Source organism: Simochromis diagramma, unplaced genomic scaffold (assembly GCF_900408965.1).
Source record: "Simochromis diagramma unplaced genomic scaffold, fSimDia1.1 OVJJ01000474.1, whole genome shotgun sequence".
Taxonomy (NCBI): domain Eukaryota; kingdom Metazoa; phylum Chordata; class Actinopteri; order Cichliformes; family Cichlidae; genus Simochromis; species Simochromis diagramma.
Window position 1 is genome coordinate 485,252 of NW_024387298.1, and position 18,773 is coordinate 504,024.

An 18,773-nucleotide genomic window follows, 5' to 3' on the forward strand; every position below is an offset into this window, starting at 1 on the left:
AATCTTACTCTAATGAACACATCAGGAGCAACTGGGGATTCAACATCTTGCCCAAGGATACCTGAGCAGCTATTGAACCACCAACCTTCTGATTAGTAGCTGACCTGCTCTACATCCTGAGCCAGAGCCAGCCCGGAAATGTAAGAGCCACATATTACAGTTTTACAGCCGTCGGTTCAACTGCCTACAACACGACTCAGTGAATGACTGGACCACACCGACAGTAGCAGATCACCATGTATTGCAGAGGTGCTGGATGGCCGCTCCCGGGGGCAGCAGAGCTTCCGTTAAGTACTCGGAGCTGACATTCCAGCTTTGAAAATCAGCCGGCAAAGAGAGCGGCGAACAGGGACAGTCAGCGTGAGCCACACAGGAGCCCCTGTGCAACACCTGCAAAGGGCACGATGAGACAATCAGTTAGGACTCACATCTGCTGTCCAACCACACACACACACACACACACCTGTCCAGGAGGGCATGTGCACCCCGGCGTGCAGGGTCCAGGTAAACACTGAGTGTGTGGCCACAAGTCCTGGCAGGTATACGGACAGGAAGCTGAACAGTCACTGGACACCTGCGTGCCGGGACACTCTGCAGGAACATAAAGCAAATGACCTCACCTGTAACAGGTCGGCGTGCAGACATGTGCGCTGATATATTTACTTCGTATTCACTTTGTTTGTTATAATTAATATAACTGTAAACATCACTCGTTAGGACTTTGATGAGCTGACTGACAACAGTTTCACATCATTTGAACTCAAGCGGTATTTCTCAGTAGACACACAAAGTGCACAGTGTTGTGTGCTTGTGTTACCGGGCAGGCAGCTGTTGGTGTTACAGACAACGTGCTGTTCAAGTGGCCCGACACAGGCTGTCCCACCGGGCTCTGGCTCTCGAAGGACCGTCTTGTTCCGCAATGACAACCCACCGTCACAGGAGGCGCTGCACTCGCTCCAGGCCGACCACTCACTCAGCAAACAACCCGCTGCAAAGGGAGGCGGCGAGTTAAGCAGAGATTAAGGAGGTAAGGGGACGCCAGACTTGCAGGTAAAATCTCAGGATCTTGGCTGGATATTTTTTCTATGTCCGACCTGGACACGATGGCAGATCACAGATTGCTGTTTGCGTGACTTCGGCACAGGGCGGGCCGCCCTCTGTGTCCTGGCAGCGGCGCGTCCTGGTTCTCCGGCCTCGCTCACATGAAGCTGAGCAGGCGCTCCATGGACTCCAGGGCTCATAAACTGGACAGGGAAGCTTGGAGCACACCACCGTGCCATGCTCACACACACTGCACACGGAGGGGCGTTACGAGAAGTGAGACGGAGCAAAGTTTCTGAACTAAACGCTACGAAAATTTGAAAAACCGCTTTATTAATCCCAACTATGACCATACTTCAGCTCACAGAAAGCAGTTCTCACCAGGTGTTACAGTCCACAGTAAACTCCTCTTCAGGGTTGAACTCCAGCGTCCCGTTGCCTGATGGGATACCACAACGACATTCTGTCACTGGCACGCAGCGGCCATCTTGCAACAGCTGTCCTTCTGGACACCGACAACCTGAGGAGACAAAAACCAAAAAAAGAGACGGAAAAGTAAAGAAACACAGAGAAACATTGAATTTCACGTAATGAAAGTCTAATATTAGGAAGATGGTTTACCCGGGTGACAGGCTCCTTGGAGACACTGCACATGCTCCCATAGGTCAGTGCAGCTGCGAGGACACTTGTTGGCACAGCTGTCCTGGGAGGCTCGATCCCTGTCCTCACAGCGCTCACCTGAAAAAGCAAAGAAAACCATGCCTGCGCTGCAAAATGTGACCTGACGTAGAAACAGAGTTCAGCACGGTGGTGGTGGTGTGATGTGTGTGACTTGTAGCTGTAGCTTTGTGAAGTTTTGTCTTCAGTCTGATTTAGTCTTTTAGTACATCCTGATTTGTTTTATTTCAAACAGCTTCAGAACTAATGGAACTTCTTATAAAATTCTTCTTTTTAAGCTGTAAAGACGTTTGGTTAGAAATTCGTTGAATCGGATCATTTTCCTCTGTGTGTCGTTTTATATACGTTTTACTTGTACGTCTGATTTCCTCTCACTTCTTTCCAAGAATGTGCAGAAGTTCCTTCAGCTGCTGAAAAGAAACACTAATGAGTTTGCATTAGTTCAAAGTGAAAACACATAAATGTGTTTCTAACAAACCACGCTGACACAAACAACATGATCATCTCTGTCCAGCTCAGCCTCGAAGCCTTCGAGGAAAACATTTTCACTGCGTGTACCAAAACTTCCAACAGCCTTAATTTTTAGGGGCTTTTGTAGTCATCTCCATTCACATATATATCAACAAATTGTGTAACTAATGTTATCTTTGGAACTGAACTTATGAACTACACCACTGATGTTGCCTGTTGGCTTTGTTCTCTTTTTAAGCTCACATGTACCTGGGCAGAGGGCCGTGTTGCATCCTTGGGTCTGGGTCTCTTGGCTCCTACACTGGGGTCCTGCAGGAGAGGCCAGGGGCTGTCTGTAGCGCTGCCTGACTCCACCGCTGCACGGCTCAGCACACGCTGTCCAAGCACTCCACCCACTCCACTGACACACATCTAGGAGAGCAGAGTGACTATCATAACTAACCTAACCTTGGTATTATCCGCATTAACAGACTGACAGTGACAAATACAGAAACTTTAAGTGTTTCGTTTTAGATGATGACGACAGAGCGACAAACACAATGTGTTTATTTGCTGTATGATTTATAAGTAAGAGACACATTTTAGTTTGTTCTTGCTGAGCAGTATTTACTCAGTATGACCAAGAACCAGGCTTCAGTTGTTTGACATGCAAATTAAGCTGGGACAGCAGTCATTCAGAGCCATTCATGTATAAAAAATGGATGGATGACAGAGTTAAATTTGAGCTGAATCATCCTTTGCACGCACATAAAAGCAAACCTAACCACACATGAGCATTTAACCTGTCCTTTTCTTCTCTTTGGGGAATAAAGTCAGTCAGAATAGCAGGAAAAGCCCATTTTGCACTGATTAAGGCCTCTTAACTGTCTGCTGATGGCAGCTGTGACTGACACACAGTAAACATTTTCCCTCAGAGACTCCACATGTCAGAATAACATCGCTCTCGTCACTGGATCCAAAACTACATACATTTATTTAATAGACTGAAACAGTTTAAAGGTTTGCCTGTTTATGACTTGGACATTATCGGTGTCTGCAGTCGTTTATTCCTCGCTGTGTGTGAGACTCCAACTGTCTTTATTTAGATGAAAAGAATATGCTTTGAAGTGCACGCATTTATTTCAAAACACAATTACCCCCCTTTCCTTTCCAGAGAAAACCGCGCTGCAGTCATTTCATCACCCTCTGACCGACTGTGTAATTCATTTTTTTCTTTGGAGCCATGCTCGTCGAGCCCTGACTCATTCACCCACTGTTTGCATGCAATCTGTGTCAAACTTTTACTGAGAGGGTCTCAGACAGAGCAGAACTGTGGTGCCCACAAACACCCAGACCCTGTGGAGGAGGTGCAGTTTGTTTATGGTGTGAACGTCCTCCAACCTCAATCCGACCCAACTTCCAGGTGCACAGTGCAAGTTTGACCTAAAAGAATCTTGCAAAGGTCAGTATGAGTTTGCAGACAGCAGTAAAATCGCTAACATAACACAGAACATTTGCTTTTGCTGCTCTCTCCTCAGTGACATCTGGCCAATAAGACGACTGAATCCTCTGACACGAAACAAACTCTTGGTGTGAGCATCTTTGTTACCCTCTGCAGATGTTAGCATCTGGACATGGCCTCTCCTCTACCAGCAGTCCTGGACACTGGCTCTCCTCCTCTTTAGAGACTGGAAGACCAGAATCCAGGTCCAAACAGGCTCGAAAGCGCCTCTGGATCGACACCATCTGCGAGCTGTTGTGCTGCAGCACGCAGGGAGAGCACCGAGTCCAGCCCGACCACTCGCTGAGGACGACTGAAAGAAGGAGAGAAAGAAAGATTCAGGTTCACCGTGTTTACAGAGAACCTCGTTTTATTACTCTGCTCTCTTACCTTCACATTCTCTCATGTCGCACTGCAAACTCCCATCGTGGCAAAGACTGGAGGACAGAGAAGTCAACAAAACGGACAATAATAACAACCTGTCACAGCCCAGGCAGCATAAAAGACAAACTGCACACACAAGCTGGGAATCACAAAGAAAGAGCAGAGAGTGACGACAACACTGTGAGAAAACACGCGCTACATTCATTTCTCTATCAGCAACAGGGGCTGATAGAGACAACTGACCAGGTACTGCAGCCTATGGTGACCGTGGCCCCCTGTGGGACGGTGACAGGCGTGGGTGGATCTCCTGGAGCTTGGTGCTGCAAGTGGATGCAGCCACATTCCTCTGGAGGAACACAGCTCCCATTATACTGCAGCAGGCCCTGGAAGGAAAAACACACATCTCAGAGAAAAGAAGAAACAGCGCAGCGATCGGATCTGTGTCTTGGTCATAAAGTACAGCACATTTGTCCTATGTTGCTCTCAAATCACGTGCATTTAGATGCATCAATGTAGAATTCATACTTCAGGCAAACGTGCTGTTTGAAGCAGCTTAAGATCCAAAAACCAAACCAACAAAACGCAGCTGTCAACACGTGTTGCATTATTTGCTAATCATATTTGTTCTTAATGACCAGAAATCAAAGCAAAACCTCCAAAGGCAAAGTGCGTCTTCCTGTATCCTACTGGTAATGTCCAAAAACCATAATTAAACTCAGCAGCGTTCATTAAAACTCACCTGTGGACAGTAACAGCCAGGTGTGCACTCGCTGACGCCCAGACACAGATCTTCACGGCCACGCAGTTCACACTGCTTCTCACAGGGAGCGCCACACGACGAGTACACAAACGGGGCTTCGCAGACTTCTAGCAGGAAAACACATGAAGAGGTGTAGGACCAGAGTGCAGCTTAAGCAGCTCTAAGGGTAATGAACTCACCATCACAGCGGCTGAGACCGCATGCCCTGGCTCTGCGTTTCCACAGGAGTGCACTGTTGGCCCCTGGTGGGTGAAGAGAGCGCTACACGGTAACGCTGCTGCCTCTGGGACGCACAGGAACACTGAGACCAAACGCTCCACGCTGACATGGGACAGCCTGCCAAAGCAACGAAAACATTCAAGTGCGATTCACGAGCGCTTGATGTCATTTGTGAGTCACTTCAACACACAGTCGACTCTTCAGTTAATCGCATACTATGGCATCATTTTAGAAGTCAAATACTTGCTCACCCTCTTCTACACTGGCTTTAAAAAATGAAGCACAATAAAAAAATGAAAGTCAGTGAATCTCAAACAGTCTGGAAGCTTCTCACAGTCTAACACGGGTTTGAATGCGAGGCTCCAAAGCTCTGTGTAGCTCTACTTGTGCTATTTTCTCTCTTATTTCACATACTTCACTTCCTGCCCTTGTGTATTTCCTGCCCGCCCTCATTTCTTCTGCCAGATCATCTTTTCCCAATTTGCCAGGTGTTCCAGGATTTGTTGGTAGCTCAGTAATGTTAAGGGTCCGATTTGTTTTCTGTGATACCGATACCCTGTACACTGAGCTCTGTTCACTTAGTAGAGGCTGTACCTACCTGTCCAGCTTCACTCAATAAAACCTGCAATGCACATGTGTGCAACACAGAAATCAGCAGATGGACAAGTGAAGTTAATTTGACTGATTTAATATTCTCTGTGGCAAACATCTGCAATCTGTGTCCTATTAGCTCCAGCAGTGTGAAACAGACTGGGATCAACCACTAAAACATTTTTTGCATATGTGACTTAACTCTTATTTTGAGCAGCTGTAACTTTACTGCACGGCTTCGTCCTGCGGTGTGAGATACAGCTCAGCAGGTTGCATATATGAAATATATTCCTTCAACAGAAAATCTATACCATACTAAGTCACTATGGAGACCTAATAATGCAATGTGACGCTAACAAACAAAGATCCAATAAACCCTTTAATGTCACTCTGTGGTTCCCCAGTCTAGTCTCTAATGTTGTGTCCCTACATGTACTCTGGTCTGTGCCCATATAGCTCATTACCTAATGATATATTAGAATAACTCTGTGTTCATCAGTAACAATCACTGCAACTATGTCCAATTGTTTAATGAGCTCAGCTGAAGTTCCTCTAATTACAATGGCTTCTCAGAAATGCTGAAGACACACAGAGCCGTCAGCTGTTCAGAGAGAAACAGCACAAACAGCGATCGTGGCTGTTAGTCTGGCTTCAGTGCTGCCAGGATGACTCTTGTACCTGGACAGGGCTGTTTGTAGCACAGCTGCGTCTCCACGCGGTTCCTCTCAGCCTCGATCTCAGGGGGACACGCCGCATCTCCTCCCTGCTCACACACACACGCCCTGTGTCGTGATACAGACCCCGCCCCGCACGTCTGGGAGCACGGTGACCAAGGAGACCAAGGGCAAAGGTCATCTGTTGATACAAGAGTCAATGAAATTCTCTTTGATTGGAGAGAATATGTGGCTTTTTTCCCCTTGTCTTAAGATACAAACCCAGGCACGGAGGGGTCTGACACTCCTGTGTTTCTTTCTCTGGCCCGCTGCAGTGAGAACCATTGTTTCGTGGTGGGGGGTTGATGCAGGCGCGGGTTCGAACATGTGTGCCCCGACCACAAGTCGCTGAGCAGTCAGACCACACCGACCAGGGGGTCCAAGCACCGTCCACTGGAAACAGCACAAAGGATTTTCACAACTTTCTTTGCAAGGACTTCAAACATCTGCGACACTCTTTCACAGAAACACAGCGACGCACCTCTGCAGTCGACGTCTTGGCAGAAAACTCCCTCTGGAGTGCACGTGCTAGAAGAAACACAGGCAGAGCTTCCAGCACAGTATCACTGACATTTCATTTTTGTCATTAACATCCATATCCTCTGTCCTTATCTAACGCACCATTGTTTACATTCTCCTTGGAGCCAGGTGTCACCCACACTGAGCGTCTGGTTGTCAAGGAGACAGAGAGGCGGGCAGGTTCCTGGACTGCAGGGTCTGTGCTGGACCTCCTCAAAGTGGCAACGTGTTCCCTCGGTGTCTGGGGTCAGAGACCTGGCACATAACACGAACAGCAGGTAATCACAGTGGAATACACCGAAAACCAGTTTAATACCACTGCATATATTTATATCCACGGATACACTGCAGAACCAAAGACAATGAACCAACCATCACGCTCTTTTCACGTTTCATATATTTAAGATTCACAGTCAGGGTTCAGAAAATCATCAGCCTTTAGGTGCTCTGAAAACTGCAGCGCAGGATCCAGTCCAGAATAACCTCTACCCCCATGCTGTGAGACTGAAACTCTGGCTCCGCCCCCTAACCTACTAGACTCCATTATTGTTTACATTGCTGACTTACTGTCGTAGCAGGAAGCCTGGATCACTAATCTGTTACTCCGTGACTGCTTTCATATGTGATTTAAAGTGGTTAAATGTATCTTATGTTATTTGTAAATTCTAAGATTTGGAATTAGCATTTAGAACTTGCAGTACCATGGAAAGGAAGCTTTTTAACTATCCATCAGGAAGGTGTCTGATCAGCAGCAAATTCATTCTTTTGAAAGCAATGCTTTCAGCAAGTGACGCTCCGGCTCCCACAGAGCCCCGATTTTATCTCCTGACACGAACGAAAGACAGACGACAGAGTTAATCGTCACACCGACTCAGACAACTCGAATCAACTTTATCCTTAATTCAGCAATTACAGAAGACAAACACTGGAGTAGAGATGGACCTATTTTTGTTGCTGGAGTTTGCAACCCTATTAGTTAGGTTGCTTAATGTTTCTGCTAAGTACTCTTTAAAATACCAGAATAGGGAGGATGGTGCAGGTTTAAGTTTATTAGAGTGATCAGTGTTGCTGAACTATGAAATATTTTGGGTGCAGTGTATTTTTTACATACAGGTATAACAGAATAGCTTTAGTGTTGTTGTTTATTTAAACTTGAGTATGAACTTATACAAAAAGCAGCAAGATATTAAAAAAACAGTTTTATTGATTAAAAAACACTATATCGGCTTCATATCGGTATCTGCAGATATCCAAATTTATGATATCGGTATCGGTATCGGATATAAAAAAGTGGTATCGTGCCATCTCTACACTGGAAACAATATTTATGATAGATTTTCTGATCGTTATGACCTCCGTCTTGTTGTTAAAGAGCGTACCACTTAAAACCTGTTTAAAATCCAGTTTCAGATTTGTAAAAAAACCAAAAAACTTTCCTCCGTCTGGATCCCATTTTAATGTCCAAACACGGACGTGCTCAAACAAGAATTTAACAGTTTACAAAACAAACCATGTCTCCTTCGTCCAGGTCCCAGGAGACCTCACCTGTATCTGGTTCTCTGGCCCTGTCCACAGGAAACACTGCAGGGAGCCCAGCTGGACCAGGAGCTCCAAACACAGGTAGCCTGGCAGCTGTCATTGCTGCAGAGCAGCTGTCCGTCAGAGCAGGTGCAGTTGTTGCAGTCCACCTGATGCGTGCTGCCGGCCACCCAAATCTGCCCCAGTGAGTCCACACAGTCACACTGCCACAGCTGCACACACACCCCGTCCTGCTGCAACTGACCTAAACACACACGTACAAAAGATACGCAAACCACGATTCATGCTAATGAAAAAAAATTAATTAGTTTTAACAAAACAATTCTAGATGCAAATCTCATCACTTGGCAGCAGAATGAAGCCTTGCACTGCACAGCTACTCTGAAACATCATCTAAATGAGATGTCATCTTAATGGTCCACAGGGCCATTACAGAATCACCAGTTAAACCTGTTGTTGTTGATTTCTGCCATCATATTTATTGTTGGGGAATTCTCCCAGACTCACTTTAAGATTTTTCCTCGTCTCACTCCTATAATGTCTTTGGAAAAAACTAAATTCTAATACTTGTGTGACGTCGAGCCGGTTAGGTTATTTATCCTTAAAAGATTTAGCCAGTTTTAAACAGTGGAAACAACTCTTACACCTAAATAACCCAAACAAGGTTAATCAAACAACAAAATATGACTGGCTGCCTGATAATGCTGTTAAACTGAAGGCCTGTGTTACCTGTTACAGTCCGCTCTGCTTTTGTTTTACCACTGATGAGCCACTCAGTCTGTTCAATTCAACAGTTTCTAACTGGAGTAAACACCATTTGTAACTGAATTACGTCTCTTAGAAGGTTCTACTGAGATCTGCAGAGAACTTTTACGCTGAGTCAGCTGTGTGCAGATATCTTGGGGGTTCCCGTGCACATGTTGGGGATTCAGGGCTCTAGGAATTTGTATATTCTCAGAACCCCGAATCCTAAAGAAGGCAGAGTTATAACAAAGCCATTTCTAGACGCGAAGCTATTCTCTCAGTGGAGAGCACAGAACAGTTTAGGGGTTAAATCAGTGCCAGGAGAGGAACTTTTCGGACAAAGACACGCACATATGAGGTGTGACTTGTGTACCTTGAGGGCAGCGGCAGCCAGGCTGACATTCGCTGTTGGTCTGGCACTCTATGCCCTGCTGGAGGTCTGAGCAGCGCTGTGGACACTGGCTGGCACACATCACAAACTCTTGGCCTGGTGGGCACCCTCTATCATCTGACAATACACAGACAGCAGTTCCTGAGTTTTGCCATGATGCTATCTGCACAGGCTGAACACACACTCCTGTAGATAAACAGCCATATGCTGGAACAATGACGAGCCAAACGCAGGACGTGGTAGATCAGACTCACCGCACGGTTTGGTGTTGCAAGGTTTCACTTGGTTCTTCTCTCCTGCACACTTCTTTCCACCATTTTTGGGTGGAGGACTAGAGCAGGAGCGAGTGCGTATCGAGCGTCCGCCGCCGCAACGCTTATCACAGCGCGACCACGGACTCCACCGGGACCAGCCTCCATCAACTACACAACATCGAACACAAACGCAGACCAGTAAGTGAAAAATGAAACTCTCTCTTTGGCTTTTTAAACATTCCTTCACCGAAGAGTTTGAACTGATAATTACAGCTGACCTCTGCAGGGTTTGATGTTACAGAAGCGATGCTCCACGTTTCCTCCGAGGATGTCCTCGCACCACGAGCCGTTTGTTCCGGGGCTCAGGAACGTTCGGATCCTCTGCTGCTGACCCACGCCGCAGGACCGCGAGCAAGCGCTCCACTCTGCCCACTTGGTCCACGAACAGTTCCTTCGCGCACACTCGGCCTCTACACACACCTCGCCTCAAAACAGAAACACAAAACACATAAGCTTGGTTGGCACTTCCTGCTGCAGTTTATGGTAGCTACGGCAACCATTTGATTAACGCATTCAGGACAATGTTCACAATTGTATTCATCAAAGCAAGAACCACACACGCAGCTCCTGCAGTCATATCAACTGAGCACTAACTTGTACTTTATATTATAGTTATATAAGGCAACACAAACTGATTTATTAAATAAATAGAGACGGGCAGACAGTGGGCGTGGTGTACCTGGACACTGGGGCAAGTTGCATGCCTTCTCTTGGTGAGAGCTTCCAGAACAGGGTGGTGTCACACACTGTCGATGGCGGGACTTCAGGGCCAGGGCTGAGAGCGTCGGTGCAGGTCTTTGTGCAAGGACTCCACGGCGACCAGGGAGAGAACCCAGAGTCCTCCTCTGAGGAGGTGGAAACGGAAAGATGATGAAATACAGAGAGGATATTTAAGATAAGAAAAGCCTAAACAGCATGCACAAATACAAGAAAATGGCAAGCAAAGGAACAGAGTCAAATGAGTGCACAGAAAAGTGAACCTACCCGGTGTGGCTGGTTCTTCTGTTGGAACAACAGTAGCTGGAGGGGAAAAGCAGCTTTTCATGAATCTGACCTTCATCCCTGAAATACACATATTACACTGTGTTCTACAAAGTACCTGGACAGTCAGGGGCCTGGCAGTAGGTCGTTTCCCTCCGTGGCCCCTGGCAGTCTCTCCCTCCATGGGCCGGGGCGGGCTGTGTGCAACCTCTAGAGCGAGTTTTGAGCCCCAAACCACCGCAGGATAGTGAGCAAGGGCTCCAGGGGCCCCAGGAAGACAAAGCACCGTGTACAGGGCAGTGCTCCAGAGAACAGTTCCACCTGCCGTGCACACACTCGCTACGGGGAACGAAAGGGGTAGACTGGTGCTGATTTTCCATATAACAGCAGTTTTACACTGTTTTATACGTATGACACAGTTGGCATCGCTCCCACTGTGTCACAACAACAAATGTTTTCCATTTCTTACTCAGTACAGGATTGTAGCTGCGCACCAGTTCAGGTTGTAGCTGTACACTGTGGTAGATGTTCTCAAAGTGGGACCGGTGGACTGTGGACAGGCCAGTTTAACACTGGAAGTCTTTATTACAGGGCCACAGTGCTGGAATGCATCCATCCTGTGCTTTGGCGTTATCTTTCCTAATAAGAAGAAAGGCCTGCCCTGAAGAATGGGCTGTCTGGATATCAGCAGGTTTGTATAAAACCAGCATCAACTGTTCAGAATTAACGACTCAGTCAGATCTGAATGAGGCCATAAAAACGTGACATGCACAGTTTTGCTCTCAACTCAGTCCATCTTAAATGACAACGGTGTCATTCCTGTGATAACGGCTTTGCAGTGATTTCCATGGATACTTCGACGTGTCCACGGTGCAGCCCACCTCTCCCACTTTGATAGCTGCCCCCACCTGAACGGGATGTCACGACTACTTTGGAAGTAGTTATTTAAAATATGTTGGTTTTTTTTAATTGTATTATTATTCCCAAAGTTCTCTGCTTACCAGGCGCTGCAGTCATGGACAAACGTATCTCCAGACTGGAGCTCCATATCCTCTGAGATGTTATGAAACAGCAGGGATGCGACTGGTGTCACGGAGACGCTCTGCAGAGAGGCCAGCAGCTCTTTATCCACCAGACATGGACACTCCTGAAACACACCAAACACAAACACCCTTTAAAGAGAAGAAACTGCATCAGTTTGAAATGATCTTCTCAGTGGTGCATCACAGCCTGGTTCATGCTCTTCATTTTCTGTGCTGCACTTTTAAAATGTCACACGTCTACTACTGAAGTTACTCTGAACCCACCGACAAGCAGAGTCCACGGTGCTGGTAGGTGTGCACGGGACAGTGGCAGCCTTCCTCGCAGCCGTCAGCGTAGCATCCCTCCCTGCCGCTGACCTGAGCGCAGCTGAAAGGACAACCTTCTCCTCGTTCACACTCCCTGTACAGCCTGCCAGGAGGGCAGCCCACCTCTGCAGAGCGACATGAAGCCCACGCAGCAACAGCAGTTAAAGACACTAATTAAACAGTCCTCCAACTGGAGCAGTATAAATATAACTTTGCAGCATGGCTACAAATACTGCACAGGAAGCAGACGCTCACCGAGGCAGACGTGGGTGTTGCAGATCTTGCTCTGACGACCGCTGCACGCTGGAGAGCTGCAGACACGAGAGCGGTACTGCTGCCCTCCACCGCAGCTGACCGAGCACTCGGACCACTGAGACCACGGCAACCACGGGCCCACTGACTCTGGAGACACAATACAGACAGACATCACACATGTAACAATGCAGATGGTAGTGTAAAAGACCTAGATGAGCCCGTCATGACTACCTGTGCACAGGTGCGTGTTGCAGTCTCTCTGCTGCTCAGCATCACCCAGGCAGCCTCTTCCGCCACTCTGCGGAGACGGATTATCACACAGGCGCCTTCTGAACTTGACTCCACCGCCACATGAAAGAGAGCATTCAGTCCAGGCTCCCCATTGGCTCCAGCCACCGTCGACATGGCAGCCGGGGACAGACTGACACTGCAGAACGCCAGCCTCACACGAGCTGAGATTAGGTCGGGAAAAAAGATTATGTGGCATTTTTTTTTTGCTATTCGAACATTAAGAGTGAATTAAAACAAAATAAGAATCAGCTGTTTACCAGTTTTTGCAGTCACTGATAATTTTCTCTCCTGGATTTGCAAACAGCCAATCAGATCCACCGGGCCATAGCCACGATGCATTGCTTGAATCTGCACAAAAATAGACCGATCAGAGCAAATGATCACACTGAGTGGAGTAAAATGTTCACAGTCTAACACGCTGATATTTACAAGTTAGCAAAATTAGGATCAAACCATTAGCAGAGCTGTCGTGGTATTTGCAGCGACACTCCTGTCTGACCACACACACTCCGTCCTGCAGCACCGTGTCACCAGGACAACCACAGGTCGCGTTACACTCGGGGGAGTCCAAGCACTCTGTGTCACCATGGAGATCTGAACAGGAGCGAGGACAGGGCTTCCCACAAGGCCATTCTTCCTGGCCTCCACCACAGTCTGAGAACAAGGTTTGAATAGAATTACCATCCACATCGTTTTTTAAAAGTGGAACAGTGTTTATGCAGTTCTACGGTCAAAGTGAATGAAACCCACAGCTATGCTAACCTGAGCAGATGGTGAGATTTTCACTGCAAGGGCGGCTCTGCCTCCCCTCTCCCAGACACGGCAGACCGCCGAATCTAGCAGGAGGACTGTTACACTCTCTGGTCCGAGTCGACGATCCTGTGCATCCATCGCACTCTGACCACATGGACCAGGGACTCCACGAGCCATGAACTAAAGACACAGTAAGGCAATGAGAAGAAGAAGAGGTACAACTACTCTGATGTAACTGAGAATCTGTAGCTGGAACCAGAAAACCAACAAGAAACCGACACATATTAAAATATTAATATTTGAAATATTGAAAGGTCGAGGCTATAAGTAAGAGACAAATGCACAGTGATTAACAACAGTAGCAAAACAAAACTGTAATATCTCAGTGAGAGAGAAAAGTGCAATAACAGTAGGTCATTTTTCAACATGACACAGAAATCTGTATAAATGCTATAAAATCAAAAATCCTAGCTGACTTCCATCTTGAGTTACTGCATTCACAAGATTTTCAGAAAACGTGACCTCTGACCTCTGACCTTCAGCCCAAAGTCAAGTAGTTTCAGCCACACGCATCCAGAACATTCACAAACTGTGCGAATGTGTCTTTCCATGAGACATTATCATCTCACCTGGACAGAAAGTAACGACAGGGCAGGGCTGCCTGTGGATCTGAACTCCAACCCCACTGTGCAGTTCCTGCTCACCAGAGCACGGCTCTCCTCCGGCCTCTGGCTCAGGACAGCTGCAGCTTCTGTATCGGGTCACCGACTCTGCTCCACAGGTCCTGGAGCAGGGGGTCCACTCCGACCACTCACACCAGCCACCTGACACTAAATTGGATGTAAACAACTATCTGTGCTATTTTATACCCACTACAAGACATAGCCATTGTCTACATCGTCCTACATATTAACACTATTAAGATGATCTGACTGAAACTGAAAGCTGGCTTTACTTACCTGGACAAGGGTTTCGAGTACAGTTGAATTTCCCACCTTCGCAGGTGCTAAAGAACAAAGGAACAGAAGGATCTTCAGGTTTCCTTTCTAACTGGTTATCTTTGTGTATCCTAATGTGTTTTACATGTGTTACGTGTGCTTCTTGTGTTTGTATGATTCTGACCAGTTGTTGCATCCATCAATGGCTTCAATGGTGTCTCCAGGTTCCAGTCGTCGCCCGGTGTTAAGGTCCAGGCAGGGACAATCTTCCTTCTCTAAACAGACGGTCCCATTAGCAGACAGGACTTTTCCCTCTGTACAGTAGCATCCTGGCTCACAGTGCCACTCACAGTGCTGAGAGAGAGGGGGAAATTAGGACTTTTATTAATCCCAGTAATGAGTGTGAGAGCACATCCATGTCTGACATAAGTCAGAAAAGGGTGGATTGTCCACTCTGTGGAATCAGATCAAAGTGGGGAGGCTGACAGATGGATTGGTACCAGTCTGTTATCAGTACAATACTGTGGGTAGTGGCTGAAAGGATAAGACTGTAGATACAAGTGGCAGAATTTTTTTTTTCAAAGGCTTAAACAGGAGGAGAACTTTCATGAGGCAGTTCCCACCATGACCCAGGGCACGGTTGATAAATTATTTCACCTCAGCATCACCCTGGAAAACCTGAAGGAGGTGCTGAGGAGAGGGAGGACTGAGCTTGTTTTGATGACACCCTCCAGAACCTGGTTGTGGATAAGAAGCATGAAATACATCGAGTGACAGACAGGAGTCACACTAGTGATACTCACAGTAAGGTCATCACAGGAGCGAGGGCAGGATGGCCCACAGCTGCTGAACACTGTTCCTGGGACCTGGGAACATGGTGCCACTGAAAACACAAGCATACAGGACTTTGGGTTACTTACATAACCCTGGTTCTCAGAGTAGCATGATTGAGATGGCTAATATAGGAAGCATCTCCCTGAGTATTCCTTAGAGGGATGTGTCTCATGCACGACCACACTGGGCTGATCCAATCACACTTGAGTTTGCATTACTACGCAGTTATTATTTAAGATAAGCACCTCGTCGCCCTTTGACCCAACAAGGTGGGCTGTGAGCCATCTCACTCTGAGAACACACAAGTAACTTAAAGTTCTCCTAGAGAAACACTTTTGTGATTATGATGAAGCCTTAGTATGGTAAGATGCTTCAAGGACAACAGATCCTTGTGTTGTAGTTTCTTGGTCTGACCAAATTAGAATTAGCCAGCGGTCTAAATACGTAGCTAAACAAATGCCTTGCTATGACCACTTTGGTGCAACGTACAAAAGCTCTGAGGGCTCAGAGGCGGGCCGCCAAAGGACGTGACACACGCCCTGAAAATCAAACCTCCTCCTGAATTGTATTTTCTGAGATATTTACTCCACCAAAAGAGCTAACATAGGGCAAAGTCAAAAGTGGGAGGAGGTTATCATGTGCAACACACTTAGGAATGTAGCATGTGGGCTGATGAATTGGGACCATGCAGCTTTTTCACCTGTGGGAACGAAGGAGATTGCCAGGGTAGCATCTTCTTTCTGACCTGCTGACCGACAGGCTACAAGAACTGTCCCAGTGGAGCTGCTGTGGAGTTCGGTCATTCCATGGCCAGCCCACCCTCCCCTCCTGGCCTGGTGGGCTTACGGGGGCTGGCCGGGGCTTGATTTGTTTGGGAATTTTGAACTAAATACATATTCTATCTATGCTGGGAACAGGTGCTGGTGCACACCAGGAACCGTTCATTGTTAGGCTCGGCAGCCTCAGCGTAGAGGATGAAGATTTCTCTGGGGTCTGACCTCATTGTCATCCTCATCCAGTGCCCACATAAACCAGCGCCTTCAATCGTGAGCTGGGCATGTTCTAGCTTTAGGCAACACAAGTAAACCTGGTGTGTGTTTCTACTCATTATATGTCAGGAGGACTGTCTGTGTTAGCTTGTATGCTAACTACAGCAAAGAAGATGTCAGCTGATGTGCATAATCATAAAAAGAAACCATCTCAGCGTACAGCTAAGTGGTAGAACACCACGGTGCATGGCGAAGACTCAAGGTCAGGATGAAGCCAAGTAACAATGACAGACAAGTTAGCGTTAGCACTCATATCTATGGACAGCTAAAATAGCTAGCCTATATTGCAGGTCAAGATATGCTTGAAGCACAAAGAGGTGTTTGAACAATGCCTGCGTCGCAGCCACTTAATGGTACGTGGCTCTGCCCGACATGGTCGTGCGATCAGCAGACAGGCCAATCCCATAGTGAGCCACTGAGGAATGACAACCCTCAGTAATACAGAATCCACCGCGCTGTACTCAGTGTAGTTAGCAGACAGCACATGCTAGTAATACAAACGCACCTGGACAGTGCTCGGTGTTACAGGATGTGACTTTACTTCCCAGCCCCTCACAGTAATTCCCCTCCCCCTCTGGACTGGGACTGTCACAATTTCTCCTTCTGCTTCGGACCCCCCCACCACAAGACTTGGTACACTCCGTCCAATGACTCCACTGACCCCAGCCACCATCACCTGGAAAAAAGCCAACGCATCACATTAAAAAAACATGAAGAGAGCAAATAAAGGTTAGTAAGCTGAGCAGAACATAAATACATGAATCTAACCCCTTCAAAACTTTAAAGTGCCAGTGTGGACACTTTACTGTGAGTTTACTGCATCCTACTGTACGACAGGGAGGCGTCACTTTCCTAGCAACTGATTCAAGGCCAGACAAATTAAACTTCACGTTTGCTCAGACTATTAGTCAATACACAGGGACAGAAAAGTAACCCACGGTCACACGGGGCGATGATGCAGACTTGGTCCTCATGGTGAGGGCCCGTACAAGGCAGGCCACTGCCAGAGGGCCGGGGGCTGGAGCAGAACCGGTACCGAGACTGAAGGCCTGCTCCACAAGACACCGAACAATGACCCCAGGGAGTCCATGCTGACCACTGGCCATCAACTGTTTGGTTTGTGCGGTAAAATCAGGCAAAATCAGTGTAAATCACGTTATAAAGACGAAAGACATCATCGCTCTGTTATGTAAATACATACCATTGCAGCTAAAACGGAACAGGTCACCAGCCTTCCTCCTTCACAGGTACTGAAATATTTGACACACATTTGTGTTTAATCCACTTTATATCTCCACAGTTTGTCACGGCTCATATATCTGCTGAAGCAAGCCAGCTTTACTTACCAGTTACTGCAGTCTAAGGGCACGGTGTCTCCCGGGTTGTACTGCTCTCCGCCTACATCACAGCGACAGTCAGACTCGCTCACACACACACCGTCCTGGGAACGTAGGAGCCCGTGAGCAAAGAGGTCGTACCCAAACCATCTGTTTATGTGTGTGTGTATTCCTGTCACCCATTCACCTGCTGGACAGTCCCTTGTGGACACCGGCATCCCGGGGTACAGTTCCTGCTGAGATCCAATGTGAGGTCCATGCACGACACTGCTCCCATCATACACTGCATCCACTCCTGGCCCGGAGGACACTTCTTGCCTTCGTCTAGCACAGCAACAGAGTCAGAGAAAAGACCAGTAAAAACCCCTACAGCATAACCAAAAACACCAGTTGAAGGGATGAAAAGTGGGCGAAACGGTGAGCGTATGAATTAGAATGTAACTCATAATATCTGAGTTTTAACACAACAGCCATGGAAATTCAACCCATGAGCAATGTGACTCAGGGCTCTGTTACCAAACTGTATCAGCACCAACAGATAAAAGGCAACACCATACAGTGCCATGAAACAGTATTTAGCCCTTTCTGATGTCTCAGATGTTGCATATTTGTGACAAATAATTCAGAACGATTTTAAAGTTAGGCAAAGATCTCCTGAGTAAATACGAAACGGACACCTTGGCAGCTGGGTTTGGATGGCTCTGAAATAATCATTTAAATACTGCATTTTCTATTTCCTCTGGTATGTCCAATACTGAATGAAATTTAAACATTTAAGTGTCACAAATGTGCAAAAAATTAAGAATGAAGAAGAAGAGGTTAAATGCACTGCACTGTGTGCCATACTGCCATACTGGACATAAGTTACAATAAAGTTTAAACAAGTCATCAGATTGTAGCAACTCAAATCACACGAGTCACAAACTCGAGAAACACCTGCAAGTGACTCGTGCTAACTCTGTGGGTTTGTTGTGGGAAGTGGACCTCGCCGGTTCTTGTGAGAAGTAGCTGCAGAAAGGTGAACGATGTCAGCAGTAGTGACTTCTGCTTGTGAATAAACAAAGACCAAACAAAGTGTGCAAATAGGCTGAGACTGTAGGATTGTAGCTACTCAGAGTGAGTCTAACCATGACTGTATGATG

The 18,773-nt window shown here is 47.0% G+C and overlaps 1 protein-coding gene across 1 annotated transcript in view; it reads right to left on the reverse strand.

Moving 5' to 3' along the window:
- LOC120716540 (SCO-spondin-like) overlaps window positions 1-17,955 on the reverse strand; it is a gene marked incomplete at its 5' end in the record, with an annotated part of 42,210 nt that extends 24,255 nt beyond the window's left edge. The window contains 40 exon segments of the mRNA XM_040004060.1: window positions 236-390; window positions 464-591; window positions 818-988; window positions 1,095-1,291; window positions 1,423-1,561; window positions 1,663-1,779; window positions 2,440-2,601; window positions 3,780-3,983; window positions 4,061-4,107; window positions 4,298-4,437; window positions 4,794-4,921; window positions 4,994-5,021; window positions 5,023-5,150; window positions 6,303-6,479; window positions 6,560-6,730; window positions 6,819-6,865; window positions 6,959-7,111; window positions 8,402-8,639; window positions 9,513-9,647; window positions 9,785-9,952; window positions 10,063-10,269; window positions 10,524-10,689; window positions 10,829-10,881; window positions 10,944-11,164; window positions 11,827-11,972; window positions 12,133-12,299; window positions 12,430-12,576; window positions 12,661-12,881; window positions 12,978-13,068; window positions 13,174-13,374; window positions 13,483-13,653; window positions 14,103-14,303; window positions 14,433-14,479; window positions 14,596-14,765; window positions 15,215-15,294; window positions 16,800-16,970; window positions 17,233-17,403; window positions 17,496-17,503; window positions 17,641-17,735; window positions 17,819-17,955. Of these exon segments, the coding sequence (XP_039859994.1) occupies window positions 236-390; window positions 464-591; window positions 818-988; window positions 1,095-1,291; window positions 1,423-1,561; window positions 1,663-1,779; window positions 2,440-2,601; window positions 3,780-3,983; window positions 4,061-4,107; window positions 4,298-4,437; window positions 4,794-4,921; window positions 4,994-5,021; window positions 5,023-5,150; window positions 6,303-6,479; window positions 6,560-6,730; window positions 6,819-6,865; window positions 6,959-7,111; window positions 8,402-8,639; window positions 9,513-9,647; window positions 9,785-9,952; window positions 10,063-10,269; window positions 10,524-10,689; window positions 10,829-10,881; window positions 10,944-11,164; window positions 11,827-11,972; window positions 12,133-12,299; window positions 12,430-12,576; window positions 12,661-12,881; window positions 12,978-13,068; window positions 13,174-13,374; window positions 13,483-13,653; window positions 14,103-14,303; window positions 14,433-14,479; window positions 14,596-14,765; window positions 15,215-15,294; window positions 16,800-16,970; window positions 17,233-17,403; window positions 17,496-17,503; window positions 17,641-17,735; window positions 17,819-17,955 (5,704 nt within the window).
- Window positions 17,956-18,773: the final 818 nt, after the last annotated feature.